Source organism: Chelonia mydas, chromosome 2 (assembly GCF_015237465.2).
Source record: "Chelonia mydas isolate rCheMyd1 chromosome 2, rCheMyd1.pri.v2, whole genome shotgun sequence".
Classification (NCBI taxonomy): domain Eukaryota; kingdom Metazoa; phylum Chordata; order Testudines; family Cheloniidae; genus Chelonia; species Chelonia mydas.
This window is the reverse complement of record NC_057850.1, coordinates 57748104-57765353: the sequence shown is the minus strand read 5'-3', so window position 1 is coordinate 57765353 and position 17250 is coordinate 57748104. Positions and strand designations below refer to the sequence as shown.

General features: G+C 40.3%; 1 protein-coding gene across 11 annotated transcripts in view; it reads right to left on the bottom strand.

Moving 5' to 3' along the window:
* NCOA2 (nuclear receptor coactivator 2) overlaps positions 1-17250 on the bottom strand; it is a 249769-nt gene that overhangs the window by 4123 nt on the left and 228396 nt on the right. For all 11 annotated transcript variants that reach the window (XM_043539506.1, XM_037892454.2, XM_037892457.2 and 8 more), the window contains 7 exons: positions 17007-17172; positions 14695-14973; positions 13255-13332; positions 12424-12658; positions 9329-9506; positions 8100-8298; positions 4669-4758 (listed from right to left, as the gene is read on the bottom strand). In XM_043539506.1, coding sequence (XP_043395441.1) covers positions 4669-4758; positions 8100-8298; positions 9329-9506; positions 12424-12658; positions 13255-13332; positions 14695-14973; positions 17007-17172 — 1225 coding nt within the window. The remainder of the gene's footprint in view (positions 1-4668; positions 4759-8099; positions 8299-9328; positions 9507-12423; positions 12659-13254; positions 13333-14694; positions 14974-17006; positions 17173-17250) is intronic.

Genomic DNA, 17250 nt, shown 5'->3' with positions numbered 1-17250 from the left:
GGCTTAAGAGTTTTGCTGCACTGTGGTTAAATTTCTGTTTATGCGTGCACGGACACACTGAGAGAAAATTAGGTGGCCAGCTTTGAAAATCGGTCCCTACAGATTTGATTTCAGTTGACAAAGCAAGGCATTTCGTGTGTGTGTGGGTTGATACTGTATGGACTTTCATCTTTCAGGCATGTGCAGGCAGAGCTGCCAGTGAAGTCCATGGGAGTTTGCCTGCACAAGAACTACAAGTACTTAAATCATTCGGATCTGTCTAAACAATGCAGGCCTCATAATCATTAGGATCACCCAATATTTGGAGACTATGGATAACAAGGTTGTTTAATGAGAGAGTTTACCTCAACCCTGAAATCTGTGGTTGTAACCAAACCCCTTTATTCACAATTTTCTTGATGTTTCACTTTTTTAAAGTGTTATAAAATTAATAGAAAAGGAGTGAGAGAAAGGAAAAGTTTCAACTAGCAAGGCACAGAGTTCAGGGCTTCTTCGGATTCAGTAGCCTGGCATAGTAAGCAGGGCTCAAACTGGGACTGATTGTGCCCATCAGTGACCTGCTACCTTTTTTTGTGTGTGCGGGGGTGGGGGATTGGAGAAGGGATGGGGCATCCCAGCTCTCCCTTATGTTTTGAAGAAAGCACTGAAAACATTAAATACATGCAAAGCGGTGCTGTGATGTTTGCCCAAACTTGCAGAGAGCCTGAAACAACAGCACTATTTACCTCCATTGGGTATTAACACAAATAGCCAGCTACAATAATTTAAACGTCAATATTGTTAAATATTTCACTGCTGCTCACAGCATATAGGAATGGAGAGGGCTGATCACAGAATGAAGATCTGCAAAATCTAGTGAGAGTGTCATTTCATTTTGATACCTTGGGTTGGTGGCACCTGGGAAAGTATCCTCTCTCTTTTTCTTCACAGTCTGACTCTCTGAGATGATAGGCAAGAATGGAAAAGGGGAGCCCTGGGGGGATGTATGAATCATCAAGGGGAAGTTAATCCTGCAGAGCTCAGTGGCTGATGAGCCCTGGGCCCCCTGAAACTGAAGTCTGGTCTGTTTGGTTATGGTTTTGGGGCTACACAGCTTCCTCTTTGGCTCAAGTAGCTGCTGCTACTCCCTCTTGGGGAGGCTGTCTATGGACACAGGCAGGCGTCATTGCATCATTTACGCTTGAGTCACTTTTTAAAACTCTTCTTTGCAACCATGAGGACTGGAAATAGCATTTTCAAATGAAAGCTTAGATTCTGAAAAGATCACATGCCTCAGAGAGCCAGTGTAAGGATCCATGGGGCTAGAACCTGGGTCTGTGCAGCCACAGTCCCACTGTGCCACCTCCAAGAAGCACCATGGAGATTAGGCACCGCAAGAAGTACAGCCCAAAGGGTCCAGAGTGACAGCATGCTGCAGTCCTCTGATTGGTTAAGCACACTATTTAACCCTGGATGGTGGCTCAGGAAGTTGTCTGAGAAGACTTCCAGACTGTACATTGCTTTCTGGTCTTTAGCCTCCAACTCCAGCCTGACTCTTGCCTCCTGGTTCCTGCCTGGTAACTATCTCTGACCCAAACCTAACTTTGACCCTGACTCTTACTTATCAGTCCCAGCTCTAGTGATACCCTGATCCCTGCTTGCTGACTACTGCCTCGTGGGCGGTCCTCAACTTGTGGACATCAGCCCAGCTGGGACTGTTAGATCAGACCACCACCAAAGTCTGGGTACTTTACAGCCAGGGCCCTAGGTTTGTGTCTGTTCATCAATCCAGCCCTGCCTGTGGGTATAGCTGAACTTCTCTGAGGGGGAGTCAAGCCTGAGGAGCCCAGTGGAATCCAACAGAGCACAGGTGATCACACTGTGAACACAGTATAATCTATTGAGTGAAAACATCACACACACTCCCCTCACTTGAGCCCTGGGTATTAGGAGTTAACTACGCTTTGGCGGTTATACTTAGTACAGTGACAGCGTACACTGCAACAGTGTTAGCACATTATGGATTCAAAATACCAAACAAAAGTAAAAATTCATAAGGAAGCACTACACTTTTGGTGTAGCCACTTTGCTAAGTGAGGATTTAAAAAACATTGCAAAAAGTACCCAGCCCACATTGGGACAAATTTATTCTAGTAACACCAAAGGACTTTTGCAGAGAATGAATTTGTTTCATTATGACATAATAAAGATTAAGCCATGTGAGTAGGAAAAATATATATACAAAAGGAGAAAAATTATGGATATATATAGCTGTCCAACATCTTGAGAGATGAAAAGAGATGTGACAAAGTTGGTCCATCAGTGGTGCTTAGCAATGGTATAGGAAGAAAGCCCTATGCACGAGCGGCAAACCTTCCCACAGTGGCCACAGGTCCACCTGCCAATATGATGCTATAGCGAGGAGGTGTGGCTTCCCTCAAACGAGGAGGGAACACCGCAAGCCACCTGGTGGGCGGAGCTCCACGCACATGAGGGACGGAACAGGAAGGGGAAGTATAAAAAGCCAGCCCAGAAGCTCAGTTCGGGGGGAGCTGCTGAAGGAGACAGACACTTCTTCCCCGCTGCTGGAGTGGGACGCCAAGGAGAACCGTTGCTGCCCCGGAGACCAGCCTGAGGTTCCAAGAGCCCTGCCACTCCTAACGCTGAGGAGCTGCTGCTACCTTTGGCAGTGTATCTCAGGGAAACTCAGGACGACCACTGGATGCAGGTACACCTGAGGGGGAGAGTAGGAAACAGCCCAGGGAAACCAGGCACCAGTCTGGTTGACACCTGGCCTCAGCGTGTTGCAGGAAGATCCCCGCTGACCCAGTGGCGGGCCACTCCGCCACTGTTAGTGCCCTGGGCTGGGACGTGGTGGAGTTGGACGGGCCCGCGTCCCCCCTCCTACCCCACCCTGAGGTGGCAGTACTCCCCCTCCTTAGGCCAGGAGGCCTACACTCCTCAGACATCCGTACCTTAGCTCCACAGACTGCGTGGCGCTCACCTCTACCTGAGCTCCATAGACTGGGCTGGTGCTGCAGCTCTGTCTGACTCAGTCAAAATGTGGGCAGGAAAAACTAAGGCATAAGGAGCTGTGGATCTCGGTTATAATCTCTGCCTTTTTGTTTGAGCATACAGGGATGCCCATGACCACCTTTAAGGCTCTTTTTAACAGCTATGAACTTTGTGTGATGTGGTGCATGGGTTACAAGACTGGAGATTCTGTGCAGGCAACTCTATGGCAAGAGTAAGCATTTTTTCGCCTTCCTCTGTAGCATGGGGCACGGGTCACTTGCTGGAGGATTCTCTGCTCCTTGAAGTGTTTAAACCACGATTTGAGGACTTCAATAGCTCAGACATAGGTGAGAGGTTTTTCGCAGGAGTGGTGGGTGAAATTCTGTGGCCTGCATTGTGCAGGAGGTCAGATTAGATGATCATAATGGTCCCTTCTGGCCTAAATATCTATGAATCTATGAATCTAAAGGAATGAATAATATTTAATGCATGTTATTTCAGTGAGATAGATCTGCATAAAGTCTAACAAGTCAATTCTTCTAAGAGTGAGGGTATAGGAAATGTGGCGGCTTTGATGAAAGATAAAAGGAACACTAGAGGTAAGATTCGGTAATTAACACAGCAGCCACTAGATGGTGCTTTGGGATCATACTACAGAAGAACAATCCCTGCTTAATATATGGTATTCTGACTGCATATTGAAAGTTTGAGGGTATTTAATCATTTCTGATTTAAAGTCTCCTCCTGGGCAAGGACATTTCTACTGATACTGACCATTTTTTCATATTTGTGTGGGTTTCCACTGATTTGGTATTTGGATCACACAGAGAAAATATACTTTGTCTCCAATCACACCAGGTCCGGGAATATCATGTTTGTTGTAACAAGCTTTCTTTGAAGCCGAGGAAGGTTATTTTCTAAGAACCACCTTCCAGTGAGGGGACACTTACAAAATCCACCTCATTTACCTGGCTACAGTCCAAGAGGACTACAGTAGCTTCTCTTCACTACTACTACTGCCTGGAATACAAATCAGTTTTGTCCCAAGTATGTGCTAAGTACTTCATCAGCTGGAAATTTGTGCTTAGTCAGCTCAATACCATCACTCTCCTTGAAGCAAGTACTGTCTATAAGGTAACAACTTAAATAATACTTGAAACTGTTGCCCTAAGTACAACACAATGAAAAGAGGAGTAACACTAAAACAACATTACACTTGAAATGGGCTAAATAAGCAGCAGTAGACATACAAACCAGCGGTGTGGCCTACCTCCTTCATCTTCTGCAAATACTTGTATCATTGCTCCGTAAAAAGCAAATCAACTATGAATGAAAGTTTGATGAACTTAATTGTTTATTTGTTACCTCAATATATGTTAATGGAAAACTACAGAATATAGATGTAACACACCATTTGGGATTTAAACTAGGATCCTTAATATAGATGTCACCACCAGATACATTAAAAATAAATTTACTGTAAAAGCCTTTTAAAAAAAAAATACTGTCCAGAGAAAGAACGATTAAGTCACTGGTTATCAAAAAAGAAAAACTACTAGTACCCGAGCTATCTTCTGCTCCTTTAAACAATAAGACACCTGCACACATATTAGTCCTTCAGATATTCATGGTTTAGTTGACTCTGTGTGTGTGTGTGTGTGTGTTATTTCTTACCCGAGATGCATCTCCCTCCTGCTTTATCATATCCATTCCAGGCAGCTGGTTTGGAAAAAGATTGCCTCCCCTCATAGCAGGATCATTAACCTAGTTATAATGAGATATTGAAGCAGATTAATTCAAAACTATGTCAGGGAATTTGAAGGGAATGTAAAAAGAGAACATTAGAAACTAATAAGCCATGTTCCAAATGTACACCATCTCCCGCCTCTGAAGAGAAGCTAAGGTCAGTAAAAATGACACTTTTCTTACAGACAGACAGAGAGAGAGAGAGAGAGAGAGTGTGTGTGTGTGTGTGTGTGTGTCATCTTATCTTACTTGACTGACAAAAAAAAATTCTTTCCCAGTATTGTCATCTTGTACCTGTTTTCTTAACCTGCTCTATTTATTAAGTTGGTGTCATTCTACGAGGAGCTGCCTGCTGGGAAGGGCTTGAAGCTATAAGCTACCTGGTATCTTCCAAATCTCACTGACAGAAGCAGTTGTTACTGCTGCACTTACACACCACAACACAGCTTTTGGAAGGAAGCACAGTGGGTGCTGCATCCCATTAACAGTGATTAGGGAAAATAAGTTTTCTGTCTTTCCTCCTCCAGAGCCTCCTGGCTGCTGGGAGGATGAGGTTCTTTCACTACACTACCCTTCACCATAGTCTTGGCTGCAGCAAGGGGAGAAGAGGGCTCGGCATCCACTAATCCCTTAGCCCCCCCTTCAGCCCGGTCTCTGTTGCTATTCATTGGTTTGCCAAGTAGAAACAATGCGATGAGCAGCAACATGGACAGTGGAGCATTTGCTCTAAAGAACCAGGAAGACAATCCTGCATGGTTTACAGGCAGTTCACATTCAGAAAGTTGTCTTTTCCACTAGAAGGGTTAGAAGCTTAATTATTCTTAGCATGAAAGTTTAAAATCTGCTTAAAACCAATTGACGGTTGAAGCCCCTACACTTGTCAGGGAAGGTTTTCCCATCTCAACGACAAGCAGGGGAATGGATTTTTCAACCCTTTATTGAGAAATTAAAATTCAGAAAATACTGAACTGTGCTCTGCAAAGAAAGGGCCTGGAGAGGGTTGCAACTCATTCTTCTGTATTTGGGTTAAACAACTGCATTTGTACATGAAGAGTATTTCCTTTCATTGACAACTGTGCAGTAGAAGATTTGTTACAACATGCAAAGGCTGAATGTGTGAATTCTTTTCTATTTTGTTCCGAAGTGCAGGGAAGGAACTGGGAAACAATTTAAACTGCAAAAAATCAAATCACATCCAAATGAATCCAAAACAAATATTTGTAACAAAGAAAGCAATATGATTTATGTATGGGCAAGATTTATATTGTCACTGCAGAGGCAGTACAACTATGGAAAAGCAAGCTGGCTCTAGTCTGCCTTGCACAATATCAACACAATCATCAGTCATGTTCCAACTGCAGAATTATTATTATTGCCACTGGTGATGCCAGCAACTCTAGTTTGCAGTGTTGGCAGTTAGAAAAATAATTTTTAGCTTTGTAAATGAAGCACATTTTATTGGGAAATTACTGAAAGAAAACAAACCAAAAATATAATTTTTACACAGTAACTTTTCTGACGGCAACTGCCATTTAATCAGAGAAACAAGGTGACATAGAAATTAATAATTTTTACATTTAGCTGAAGGTTCTTCCAGAGCATTAGATAGTATTTTACAGATGATGCCATAAAAAGACAGGTCTAATTGTGTTACCAAATAAAAGCAAAAAGTGGACAAATCTGCAATCCTTTTGCTCTGAAGCAAGTTACCATGCCTTCCTGGCAACTGAGCTGAACCAGGGGGAACATTCGCAATATGATGTCTCTAATCATTTCCTGACTCCTTTGTTTGATTCTATATGCAGGATATCCCAGATACCTTGAAACAATATTTTGAAAACAAATTCTTAGCAAACAGCAGGCCAGTTTTGACTTTGGCAGTAATGCATCTGTGTGGACTAAGAAAGTTAACACTGAGCAGAGCAAACCTTGAGTAGACAGCTAGTTAATGGTTCATTTAACATATTGCAAAGTCTCTCCTGCACTGCTGCAGAAATTTTAAGCTGGTTCTCAAACATCCCAGTAAATAAATCTGTACGTAACTCAAAATTCCAAACAGGAATCACTACCCCATGCCTTAAACAACAATAGGATGGTTTGGCAAAAATGGGTAGAGGGAGTAGAGTGGAAAATCAAATCTGTAAAGAAAGCTCTGGCCAAATAAACACTTCCTCCCCTTGCACCCTTCTTCCTACCTCCTTTAGTACTGCAAGAAATTGCAAACAAACACTTGCTCTGCCTCAGTGGTGTGGAAGGCAGACTTTAAAAAATGTTGTAATTTGTGACACTGGGATTTTGAAATAACCTTGAAATTCTTGTTCCCCAGATAATGAGAAGGTTTAAATGTTTATTTTGAGTACTATCAACAATCAGAGGGTTGGTGTGTCACTGATGTTAATAAAGAATAGATGGAAACCCTTAGGACTCATCTAATAGTATAGAGCTCTGGCTTGGCGAAGTGACATTCACTTAGATGAAAAAAGAAGAGAAGACCTTCCACCTTTCTCTCACTATTGTCCCCTTCAAATCTCTACTCCCATCTTCCATTGCTTTAATTAGTTTTACTGCATTGAACATTATTTGAAACCTGTGTGTTGTCTAAGTGAAATTTTAGTCCCCAACTACCATATTTAATGTGTGAATTTCATCATGGAGATTCGCATGGACAAAACTGAAAGTAAGATGTTATTTTACTGGTTATGTATATCTTAAAGGGGAAAAATGTGTTCTGTGTAACAGCCCCAAAGAAAAGTACACATGTAAAGCTCTTCAGGGTGTAAGAACAGACTTTTTGATTACTGAATTAGATACCTGTCTTAGCTACATTACGTCATAAACAGTGTGAATTTTGTGCTCATGACAGATGCCAGATTAACAGTCCTTGAGGCTGAAGTCCTATTTATCCATAGAGTAGATACAGCATGGACAATGACAGCTTAATTGTCTCCAAAACTACTACTGTGGCAATGTGCCTCACCCTCACCCGCAGAAAACAGCTTTATGCCCATTCTGTCCATGACTCCATTGCTGAGATGATTAACAAGGGAACCAGTAAGTGTCAACTGTGCTGTGGAAACCCATCTACTGGGAAGTGAACTAGATCACCAAATTCATTCCACAGAAGCTATGGAGCAACTGAGCAGATGCTAACTATTGTGGAGCTGGATTTGAATCAGAAATCCAGAGGTGAAAGGTGCATTAGTCATCCAGTCCTTTGACTGCAGAGCTAAAACTGGTGCTTTTCTTTTTAACACACCATTTTCAAAATAAGCTAGCTGTTACAGTCAATCTCAACTTCCCAGAAAAACTACAAGTCAAGTAAATCCTCTAGCTGTGGTCTCAGGTCCTTAAATTCTCACCTGCTCAGGACCCATGGAGGACAACCCTGATGTAGGCACAGAGGTCGCTGAGGTCATGCTGATCTGCCCTGGCATCTGGTTCATGTTGTTCATGCCACTTGTGTTGGTTGCCATGGATACACTGATGTTCATGTTGTTATTGTACATGCTGGTGTTTGCTTGCTGCCCAAAATGTGGAGGGGACTGTTGTGAAAACATGCTATAACAAGGAATAAAAAAAGCAATGTGTCAGACTCAGAATGCTGACACCACTAAGAAATCACTCTCGCATAATTTTTCTCAGACTAAAATTTATACATGCAATATACACTAACTTCCAAGGACAGCTGCTTTGCAGGCATCAGCGGGCTATATTTTCGAACTTGAAGGTCTGATGTCTGTGCACAAAAATGCATGCCTTTGTCCACATGCAGAATTAATGTGTCTGACTGTACCAATCTGTTGTGCATGCATAATAGCAACTTATATGTCTTGCTTGCTCCTTGCTACGTATGTCTAAAGCAGCTTAGGATGAGGAATTTTTGGAGGGGGATGTAAAATACCAGTCCCCCCCCAATTATAATCATCATAGCAGAGGGGAATCAAGTATATTTAGCATCTGGACTGGTAAGTTTTCATGATCATTTTGCATGCCTATTGTAGGAGGCCATTTGCACACATGAATACCAGATTTGGATGCATGATTACAGCAAGTAGACTCAAGTGTACATGCAACTGTGCAGAAATTTTTGCTGACAGACTTCAAGCATAAGGTTTTGAAAACTTGGCCTGCAGAGCATAAAGTCTAGGGCAGACGTCTTTCACATTCATGAACAAGACCTTGGAATAACTGAAGAACCAAGAACCGTGGAAGATCCCCTCCCAAGCCTTAAGCAAAATCCAGTGCGTGTACGAGCAGAACTTCTCATCAAAGTGAAAGTCACATTAAAGCTTTTCCCCACTTCTTATATGCATTACACTATTTACACATCAGTCCTTTCTCTGCATAGTACACAGGCACTAAAGCAGTATAACTAAGGCATCTTTATTAGCAGTAGATTATTAATACACAGAATAAAACAAAATTTAAAGATTACATAAGGGGTCTATTCTAGTAGAACGAGTGTAAGATGTCTAGTAAGCGGGGTAAAGACAAAATGTAAATACTTCCTCTTGTGAACACTAATTGACATAAAAACAAGGCAGAATTTAATAATGAAATTATGGCATTTGTATTTTTGTAGATTTACCTGTTTCCACCCATATTCCCTTGTGCCCACCCATTCATCTCTGTAGAGGACTGGTAGGCAGGAGTAGCCTGAGACTGCTGTATCATAGGACTCTGGGTATGAGCCATTCTTGGGGACATCAGTGGACTCTGGGGAGTGGTAGCCCCTGTGAAGCCTGGATCAGGTTGTTGACTTATTCCTAAAGAATGAAACAGGATTTTTAGTCACTGTACATTGTAAACTAGTGCAAACCAAAGTCCCGATTTTGCAGAGGGATCTACATGGACATGCCTTTGGATATCCACTGGAATCCACATGGGTGGACTCTAACACAGGACTTGAATTAACATCAGGACATTACCAACTAAACACTACATACGTAACCTTTTAAAAAATCATTTCACAGCTGCACTTTGGCTAACGGTATTCCCTACTGAAGTGACAAAATGGAAAAATCAGCCTTTTGTAGCAATCAGGTCCATTAAAATAAATGCCATTCTTCTTCAAAGCCTCTATAAAAAGCTTTTCACTGCAAAAATATTGTGCACTAGCTCCTATCTACACCACACCTAAAATCACCTTCATTATGACACCATCTTTTAACATATATACAGTGTTCTTGTAGCCATGTTGGCCCCAGGATATTAGAGAGAGACAAGGTAGTAGATGAGGTAGTATCTTTCGAAAGCGTGTCTCTCTCGCCAATGGAAGATAGTCCAATAAAAGATATTACCTCACCCACCTTGTCTCCTCTTTTAACATTCAGAATCAAATTTTCAATAAGCTTCTGTATGCTTTCAAACATTTGTGTCTGTGTCCTTTCGTGCATGCAAAACAGGTAATGTCATTTTGAACGATTAGTTCATTTTGCACAGGTCAGAGCTTGTTTATGTGCAAAGATTCACTGGTTTAACATAAGGTGTGATTTTACTGATTTAGAAGGCTAAACTGGCACAAAAGTCTGCATGGACACATAGGGTATGTCTGCACTGCAAATAAAAGACCATGGCACAGTCCCGGCTGGGCTGGATCAGTTGACTTAGGTTCATGGGGCTTGGGCTGCGAGGCAATAAAACTCCAGTGTGGACATTTGCGCTTGGGCTGGAGCCTGGAATCTGAGAGCCTGTGAAGAGAGTGGGTCTCAGAGCCCAGGCTCCAGCCCGAGCCTGAATGCCTATATTGCTATTTTTGGCCCTGCAGCCCAAGGCCTGTGAGACCAAGTTAGCTGATCTGAGCTCCAAGATTTGGTGCCGAGGGCTTTTTATTGCAGTGTAGACATACTCTTATTTTCTTTTAAACCAAGCTTTTTTTGCTTTAAGTCAATCAGGAACAGGTTTAAACTAGACCAAAATAAGCCACTCTGAAAATGAGAAATAAGAATATCCACATTGGGGTTTCCACTGGCAAAACAAAATCAATGAAAACTTATGTTTAGACAAGCCAATATATATTACAAAACGTGTCAAAGGTACCCGTGCATTTCAAATCAACATTACCAAACAATTACAAATTAACAGAATGTAACAGAATTAATTGCTGGCCTTCACAGTGTAAAACTGCTCAGAAGGCTGAATGAAACATGTACTGCAATATTCGACATTGCAAGTAAGTTCACTAAACATCTCTATTCTTATAATATTTACAACAAAAAGTTTAAAAATAAACTAAAACGTTTTGTGATGTACAGAAAAAATGAACCTCCACCAAATACAAAGACACCCATTAAAAAAGTTCGGTCCCAATTTTCTCCCTCACCACAAATCTTTATAATTTTCAATCAAAATGGAAACATGTTGTTATCTGAATCTTTGCCTGGACTGTAATAAAAATTCACTTCTGGCGACCTGTAAGTGTGGAAATCCATAGTTTAAAAAGGCACAAGCCCGGTCCTATCCATAGTAAGTCAAAAGAAGCCTCCCACAGGGTATTCCTTTCCCCAAAAAACGAGCAGAAACTGTCTTGTCAGATTATACTGTATGCACAAATAGATAGTTTAATGCTCAGAGAGGAAGTATGGTCCAGTGAAGAGGACTCTGGACTGGGAGTCAGCAGACGTGGGATCTACTCCCAGCTTTTCCACTGACACTGTGCATGACCATGGGCAAGTCATAACTTTTCTGTACCTCAGTTTCCCCATCATAAAATGGGGATAATAATGTTTAGTTACCTTTGTAAAGCAATTTGAAATCAATGGATGAAAGGTATGATATACTATTCAGTAGAAACGGATGTCAAGAATAACACATCGAACAAGAGACAAGAAATAAAAAAATTCAGCATGAGGTAGAATGAATTTTTGTTAGTTACATCAGCGGAACATGCACATAATACCTATAACTGTTACATGGGAAGAGGAAAGGTCAAGGTTATGCAGTCGTAATAAGCTGATTCTGACCTGTCCGCCCCCAGAACAAACCTGAAGACTGCTTAGTTAAACACAAGGGCATAATGACATTGGCTGCTATATGCATATAAGTTTGGAGATAGGGAGGGGGAAGTCTTTTCTGATACTAAGGTAAATTCAATTAACTAAAAGTCAACAGTAAAGCTATTAATTTGACATTAATATATGCACAAAAATATTAGAAGTTACATACCTAATGTTAACTAATCTCTCAAGATCAACACATAAAACCAAATCTATATACTGATGATACAAAGGGATTATGAACAGTTTTGCTTCTAAATGATTTTTTACACAACTTCACTCTGTCCACCAATACTGACAACAATTAGCATATTTTTATTCATCTCCACTGCTGGAGTATATATTGATTTATTTGTTTTGATCAGAATCCAAAACCTTTCAAGCCCCTTTGTATAAATATAACAATATTTATATTTGAGTGTATATACACACACTTCTGCCATTCAGCAGAGAAGATCTGCACTCAGAGAGAAGGTGGTACCTGAGCTGAGAAACTGGCAGGTATTGTTCTGTCTTTTGGGACTCATGACAGGCCCAAAGTGTCCTCTCATATTTCCCATCATTCCCTCATTAACCAGATTCATCTGGGAGCCATGCAAGGAGCTATGAAAGAGGAGCTAAGATCCAGGACTGGGGGACGCTGGGGAGAAAGAATTGGTGAAAGGTGTTGGGGATGTAAGTCCAGTACCATAGTTTGGAGGAAATGGAAATTGCTGTGCGTTTGCCTGCGGAATCCGTGGGTTGCTCATGGTTGCTGGTATGCCACCAGAGGCCACCATGCTTGGTGACATATTCAAACTCTGTCCTCGCATCATCAGAGTCCGCTGTTGCACCTGCTGTTGCTGATGTATCTGTCGTTGCCTCAGGTGCTGGCTCAGTATCTCCCTCTGCCTCTGGGCCAGCATCTGTGCATTGATAGGTGCCTATAGAAAAAATGATAACTGCGAATTAATACATAATGTTAACTACCAAGGCATCTCTATCGGAATGACTCATAAAATTCAAGTTCCTTTCCTCACCATATGCCTAACTATAAAATTAGACAGAAGGTAAAATTCCTAGCATTACTTCTGACATGTGGTGAAGAATTTCAAAACTGAAACAGAGATTAACACACATAATTTTAGTACTAGAAGTTTAAGATTACAAATCATTGGAATGAATTGTTCCACTCAAATTGCCTTTTCCCTATGAGGTGAGGAACTCAGGTTAAAATGTAGATTTGTCACCATTCCTTCCTCACTCCCAGGAACCAAATTACCACACAGATTAGTGATGGAAAAGGACCTTAGGAGTGCAACTTCCACAAGTTGTTTTTGTTCTTTAAATATGGAAATAAACACTCTAACTTAGGGTTGTATTGTTTTGTTTACAGTCTCTGCCTTATCATTTCTTGTATATACTATGTATTATTGATGTATTTAAATTGAAGAGTCTATGATTCAGGATAAACTAAACTTGGGACAAGTGGAAAACGCAGTGAACAAAACAGAAGTACCTACAGTACTAGCTCCCTCACCTGTGTGGGTACTCCAGGTCTCAGAGACAGGTTCATATTGGAGACGCTGCTGATTTGATTTATCAGTGGCTGGCGATTCTAAACCAACAAAATGAAAATGAAGGTAGAAGAAGAATGCTAAACAAGGGAACCCGCATGCAAAAGGAATACAAAAACTAATTCTGCATGCCTTGCAGGTTCTGGTGGACAGTCTCAGTTAAGTATTCATTATTTTAGCTGCCCAATTCCCATTAATGTCAAAAAAAACCCTCATGCTTCAAGGAGACAATATGCCATATGATCTATATGGTATAGCAGTCTGAGAAATTCCAAATGCAATGCCTTTATAACTCCTATCTCTTATGTACTTATAATTAAATTATTAGCATTTTCTCTAAGCTAGAATTTATCCTGATGTTTAAGCTGGAAATGTTCTTAATGTAATGTGCATGACATTTTTATGTTCTATGTAAGACATGAGAGGCTACTGTCCTGTTATACTAGGCACTGCTGGGGCCTCATCGGGAGAATTGTGTCTAGTTCTGGGTGCCACACTTTAAGAAAATTGTAGACAAATTTAAGGGAGTGCCAGAGGAGAGGAACAAAAAAATGAAAAAAAGTTTAGAAAACCTGACTTCTGAGGAAAGGTGAAAAAAAAAAAAAACGGGCATGTTTATAAAGAGAAAAGAAGACCAAGGGGGACCTGATAAGAGTCTTCAAATAAGTTACGGGCTATTATAAAAAGGACTGTGATCAGCTATTCCCCATGTCCTCTGAAGGTAGGAATCTTTCTAACTATAAAGCTAGTTAAGCACTGGAACAGGCTTGCAAGGGAGGTTGAGGACCAGTTAGACACACACATTTCAGGGATAGTCTAGGTTTACTTGGTCTTGCCTGAGTGCAGGGGGCTAGACTAGATGACCTCTCAACGTCCCTTCCAGCACTACAATTCTATGATTTTTAAATTTATATCAGCAAACAATATATGGCAAAAGGAATGGTGAATTAAAATGGTCACAAACTTGAAACAGTGACAAAAGAAAGCATTTAGGAATCTGGCAGCAATTCAAAAAATAAGTATATGATTAGGGGTCTGAATACAACTGAATAGAAAAAAAGTCCATACATCAAAAGACATCATTATAGCATTGCACAAAAGGCTAGTGAGACCAGGATTTGAGTACTGGGCACATTTTTTGCATTATAGAAAAGATAATGACAAGCTGGTAAAGGTGCAGAAGAGGTCAACAAGGAGAATAAAGACACTATGTATTATCTCTGTAAAATTCATTATGGCCAATATTTCTATTTCAACAGTGGAATTCAACAGGAATAAATATAACAGGGAACACACTTAAGAATTAGACTATTCAGAGCTAGCTAAATCCAATGTATTTACTCTATATTAAATTACTATAATCTGACTGAACCAGTGGTAGATAACATATAAACATAGAATACCTGCTGTGCTTGGAGTCTATGTTGAAGCTGAAGTCTCAGCTGATTTGGCTGGTTCTGCACTATACCAGTAGGCCTGAGACCAGGCCTAGGTTGCATACGCAGTGTTGCGTAACCAGGCCGCTGTCCTATTGGGTGAAAGTTTGGGTCCTGCATGGGTGTATAACTACCCTGGGCCATTTGAGCCTGAGATGCATATTGTTGAGTGAAAACTGGTGCCTTTTGTTCTATTATGATGTTGGATTCCTGATTTGAGAATGGCTCTGGATCTACAGCTTGGCTCTGCAGAAACATACAAACCAAATGTATATAAACACATAGTAAAATATACTTCTGAATGGGATTATTCCAGACTAAAAACCCAGGCTTCCCACAAAAATCTTCCATTATTAAAGGGACACTGTACAGACAAATCTGCCCAAAAAGACTGGTGATTTTTTTAAACAAAACTTAAGATCAATAGAATTGTTTCCATGACTTAAAAAACAAACAAGCAAAAAACTATTGCAATGGAAGGAGAAATTCTCTGCAGTCTTTTCAATGCAAACATCTCAGCACTGTGCTAGTGCAGGAGAACTGAAAGTGAAAATGACTAGAGAGTCTAAACAGTGAGGACTAGCCTATTTTTATCACTGAAACTGGAAGAAATTCAAAGAGTAACAAATACACAAATAGTGAAAGACAAATTAGATTTCAAAAAATTTTCAGTGTTATTAAGTGGAGTTGCCATTTGCAATATAAATGTCTCAGATTTTCAAAGGAGCCAAAGGCAATTAAAAGCTCAGTTCTCATTTTAATGAGGGATGAGCACCTAACTTCCTTTGGGTATGTCTACACAACAGCTTTTTACCTCAAGTTAACTGACTGCCAATTAACGCAAGGCTGCTGACACATTTCTAAAGGCTATTCTGAACATTCCCCAAACATTTGTTCCAGGTTACAGTCATTTGAAGTTTACCTTAGACTGCTCAGTAGTTTACCCTGGAAATCAATTAACTCGAGGTTAAAAATCCTAGTGAAGATTAAGATTTTATCAATAAAAGCTAGGACTTTCAAAGGCGACTGTTCTTGTTAACATCTTAAATTTAATAAAAAGGAGTACTTGTGGCACCTTAGAGACTAACCAATTTATTTGAGTATAAGCTTTCGTGAGCTACAGCTCACTTCATTGGAAGCTCACAAAAGCTTATGCTCAAATAAATTGGTTAGTCTCTAAGGTGCCACAAGTCCTCCTTTTCTTTTTGCGGATACAGACTAACACTGCTGCTACTCTGAAACCTTAAATGTAATAGTTTCCTTTAAATCTGTAGAAGTCTTAAAACCATTTCCACGGAGACACTCATTAATAAGAAATTCATATAATTTCTCTTCAAATAAATTGTTCTTTTTCACACTGATTCTTTGGTAGTGCTCTTGAGGCTACTCACTACTACATGAACTCCTTATGAATACAGACTGAAAGTTTCACCTAATGACATGTTCACCAAAATCTTGTCCCTAATGAAGCACGGTACTCAGTATTCTATCAGATATCCACAGGTGTATCTTTCTCATGTCCCGTTCAGGATTTTATTGACCCTATTTTACCATTTCAGAGTCCATAGATAAAGGAACAGATGCAGAGAAAGACAAAGGTCATATCTGAAATATAGGGTTATTTCAGAGGTACAGTTCTGACAAATGGGAAAAGAAATGGCCATAGTCGGTTACACAGATGAGCAACAAGCACCAACCCATCTCAGAATGTTAAACATTTATACAGGCAAGACTGACTGTTTTGACAATGCAATTTGAATTAAAAAATTGCATACAAGACTGAGCCAAGTACCAAGTCCTATTTTTTCCTAAGCTTTTACTATATTTCTATTTGTATTATTTTAATTAGCATTGTGTAACATTTTTGTATTTGAGAAGAACTAACAAAGTTACTAAAAACAAATGTGGGAAAAGGGATAAAAAGAACAGATTAAGGGCCCACTACAGCAAGGCATGTAGGCACAATTCTAACATTAAACCAATATTGTTTTAGGTGGTTATGATGAAATCATCTGTTGCAGGTGGAATACTGAGCCCTTAACTCAGGTCTTGGCACTTAAATAAAGGGGGAACTAAGTTGCATGAAATCTGTTTTACAATTAAATATATTGGCAATTTTTAAAGCTACACTCAATTCTTTTTACTGATTAGAACATTAAATTTTGTTGTTTTCCAAACTGAGAGCGTGTGTGTATAACACATAAATCTTTACCTCTCTCACTTTAAAGGGATTTCAACTTTTTAACTAGTAATTTAGAATTTGATAGTATCAAGTATACCTGGCTAACCAGTTCTGGTATTCCGAGAGCCCTATCAATTTCTTCTAGACCATCAAAATTCCTTAGTGCCAAATAAAGCTGATCCAGGAGAGTTCCCTCATCACTTGGTGACTCTGATGAAGGATGCTGGCACAACAAGTCATCTGGTGAGCTGCCAAATGGTTGCCTGTGAAGACATGAATATAACTTGGTAAACAGGTGTTGGATGAAGAGTACCCACTTCATGTGGATAAATGATTATTTC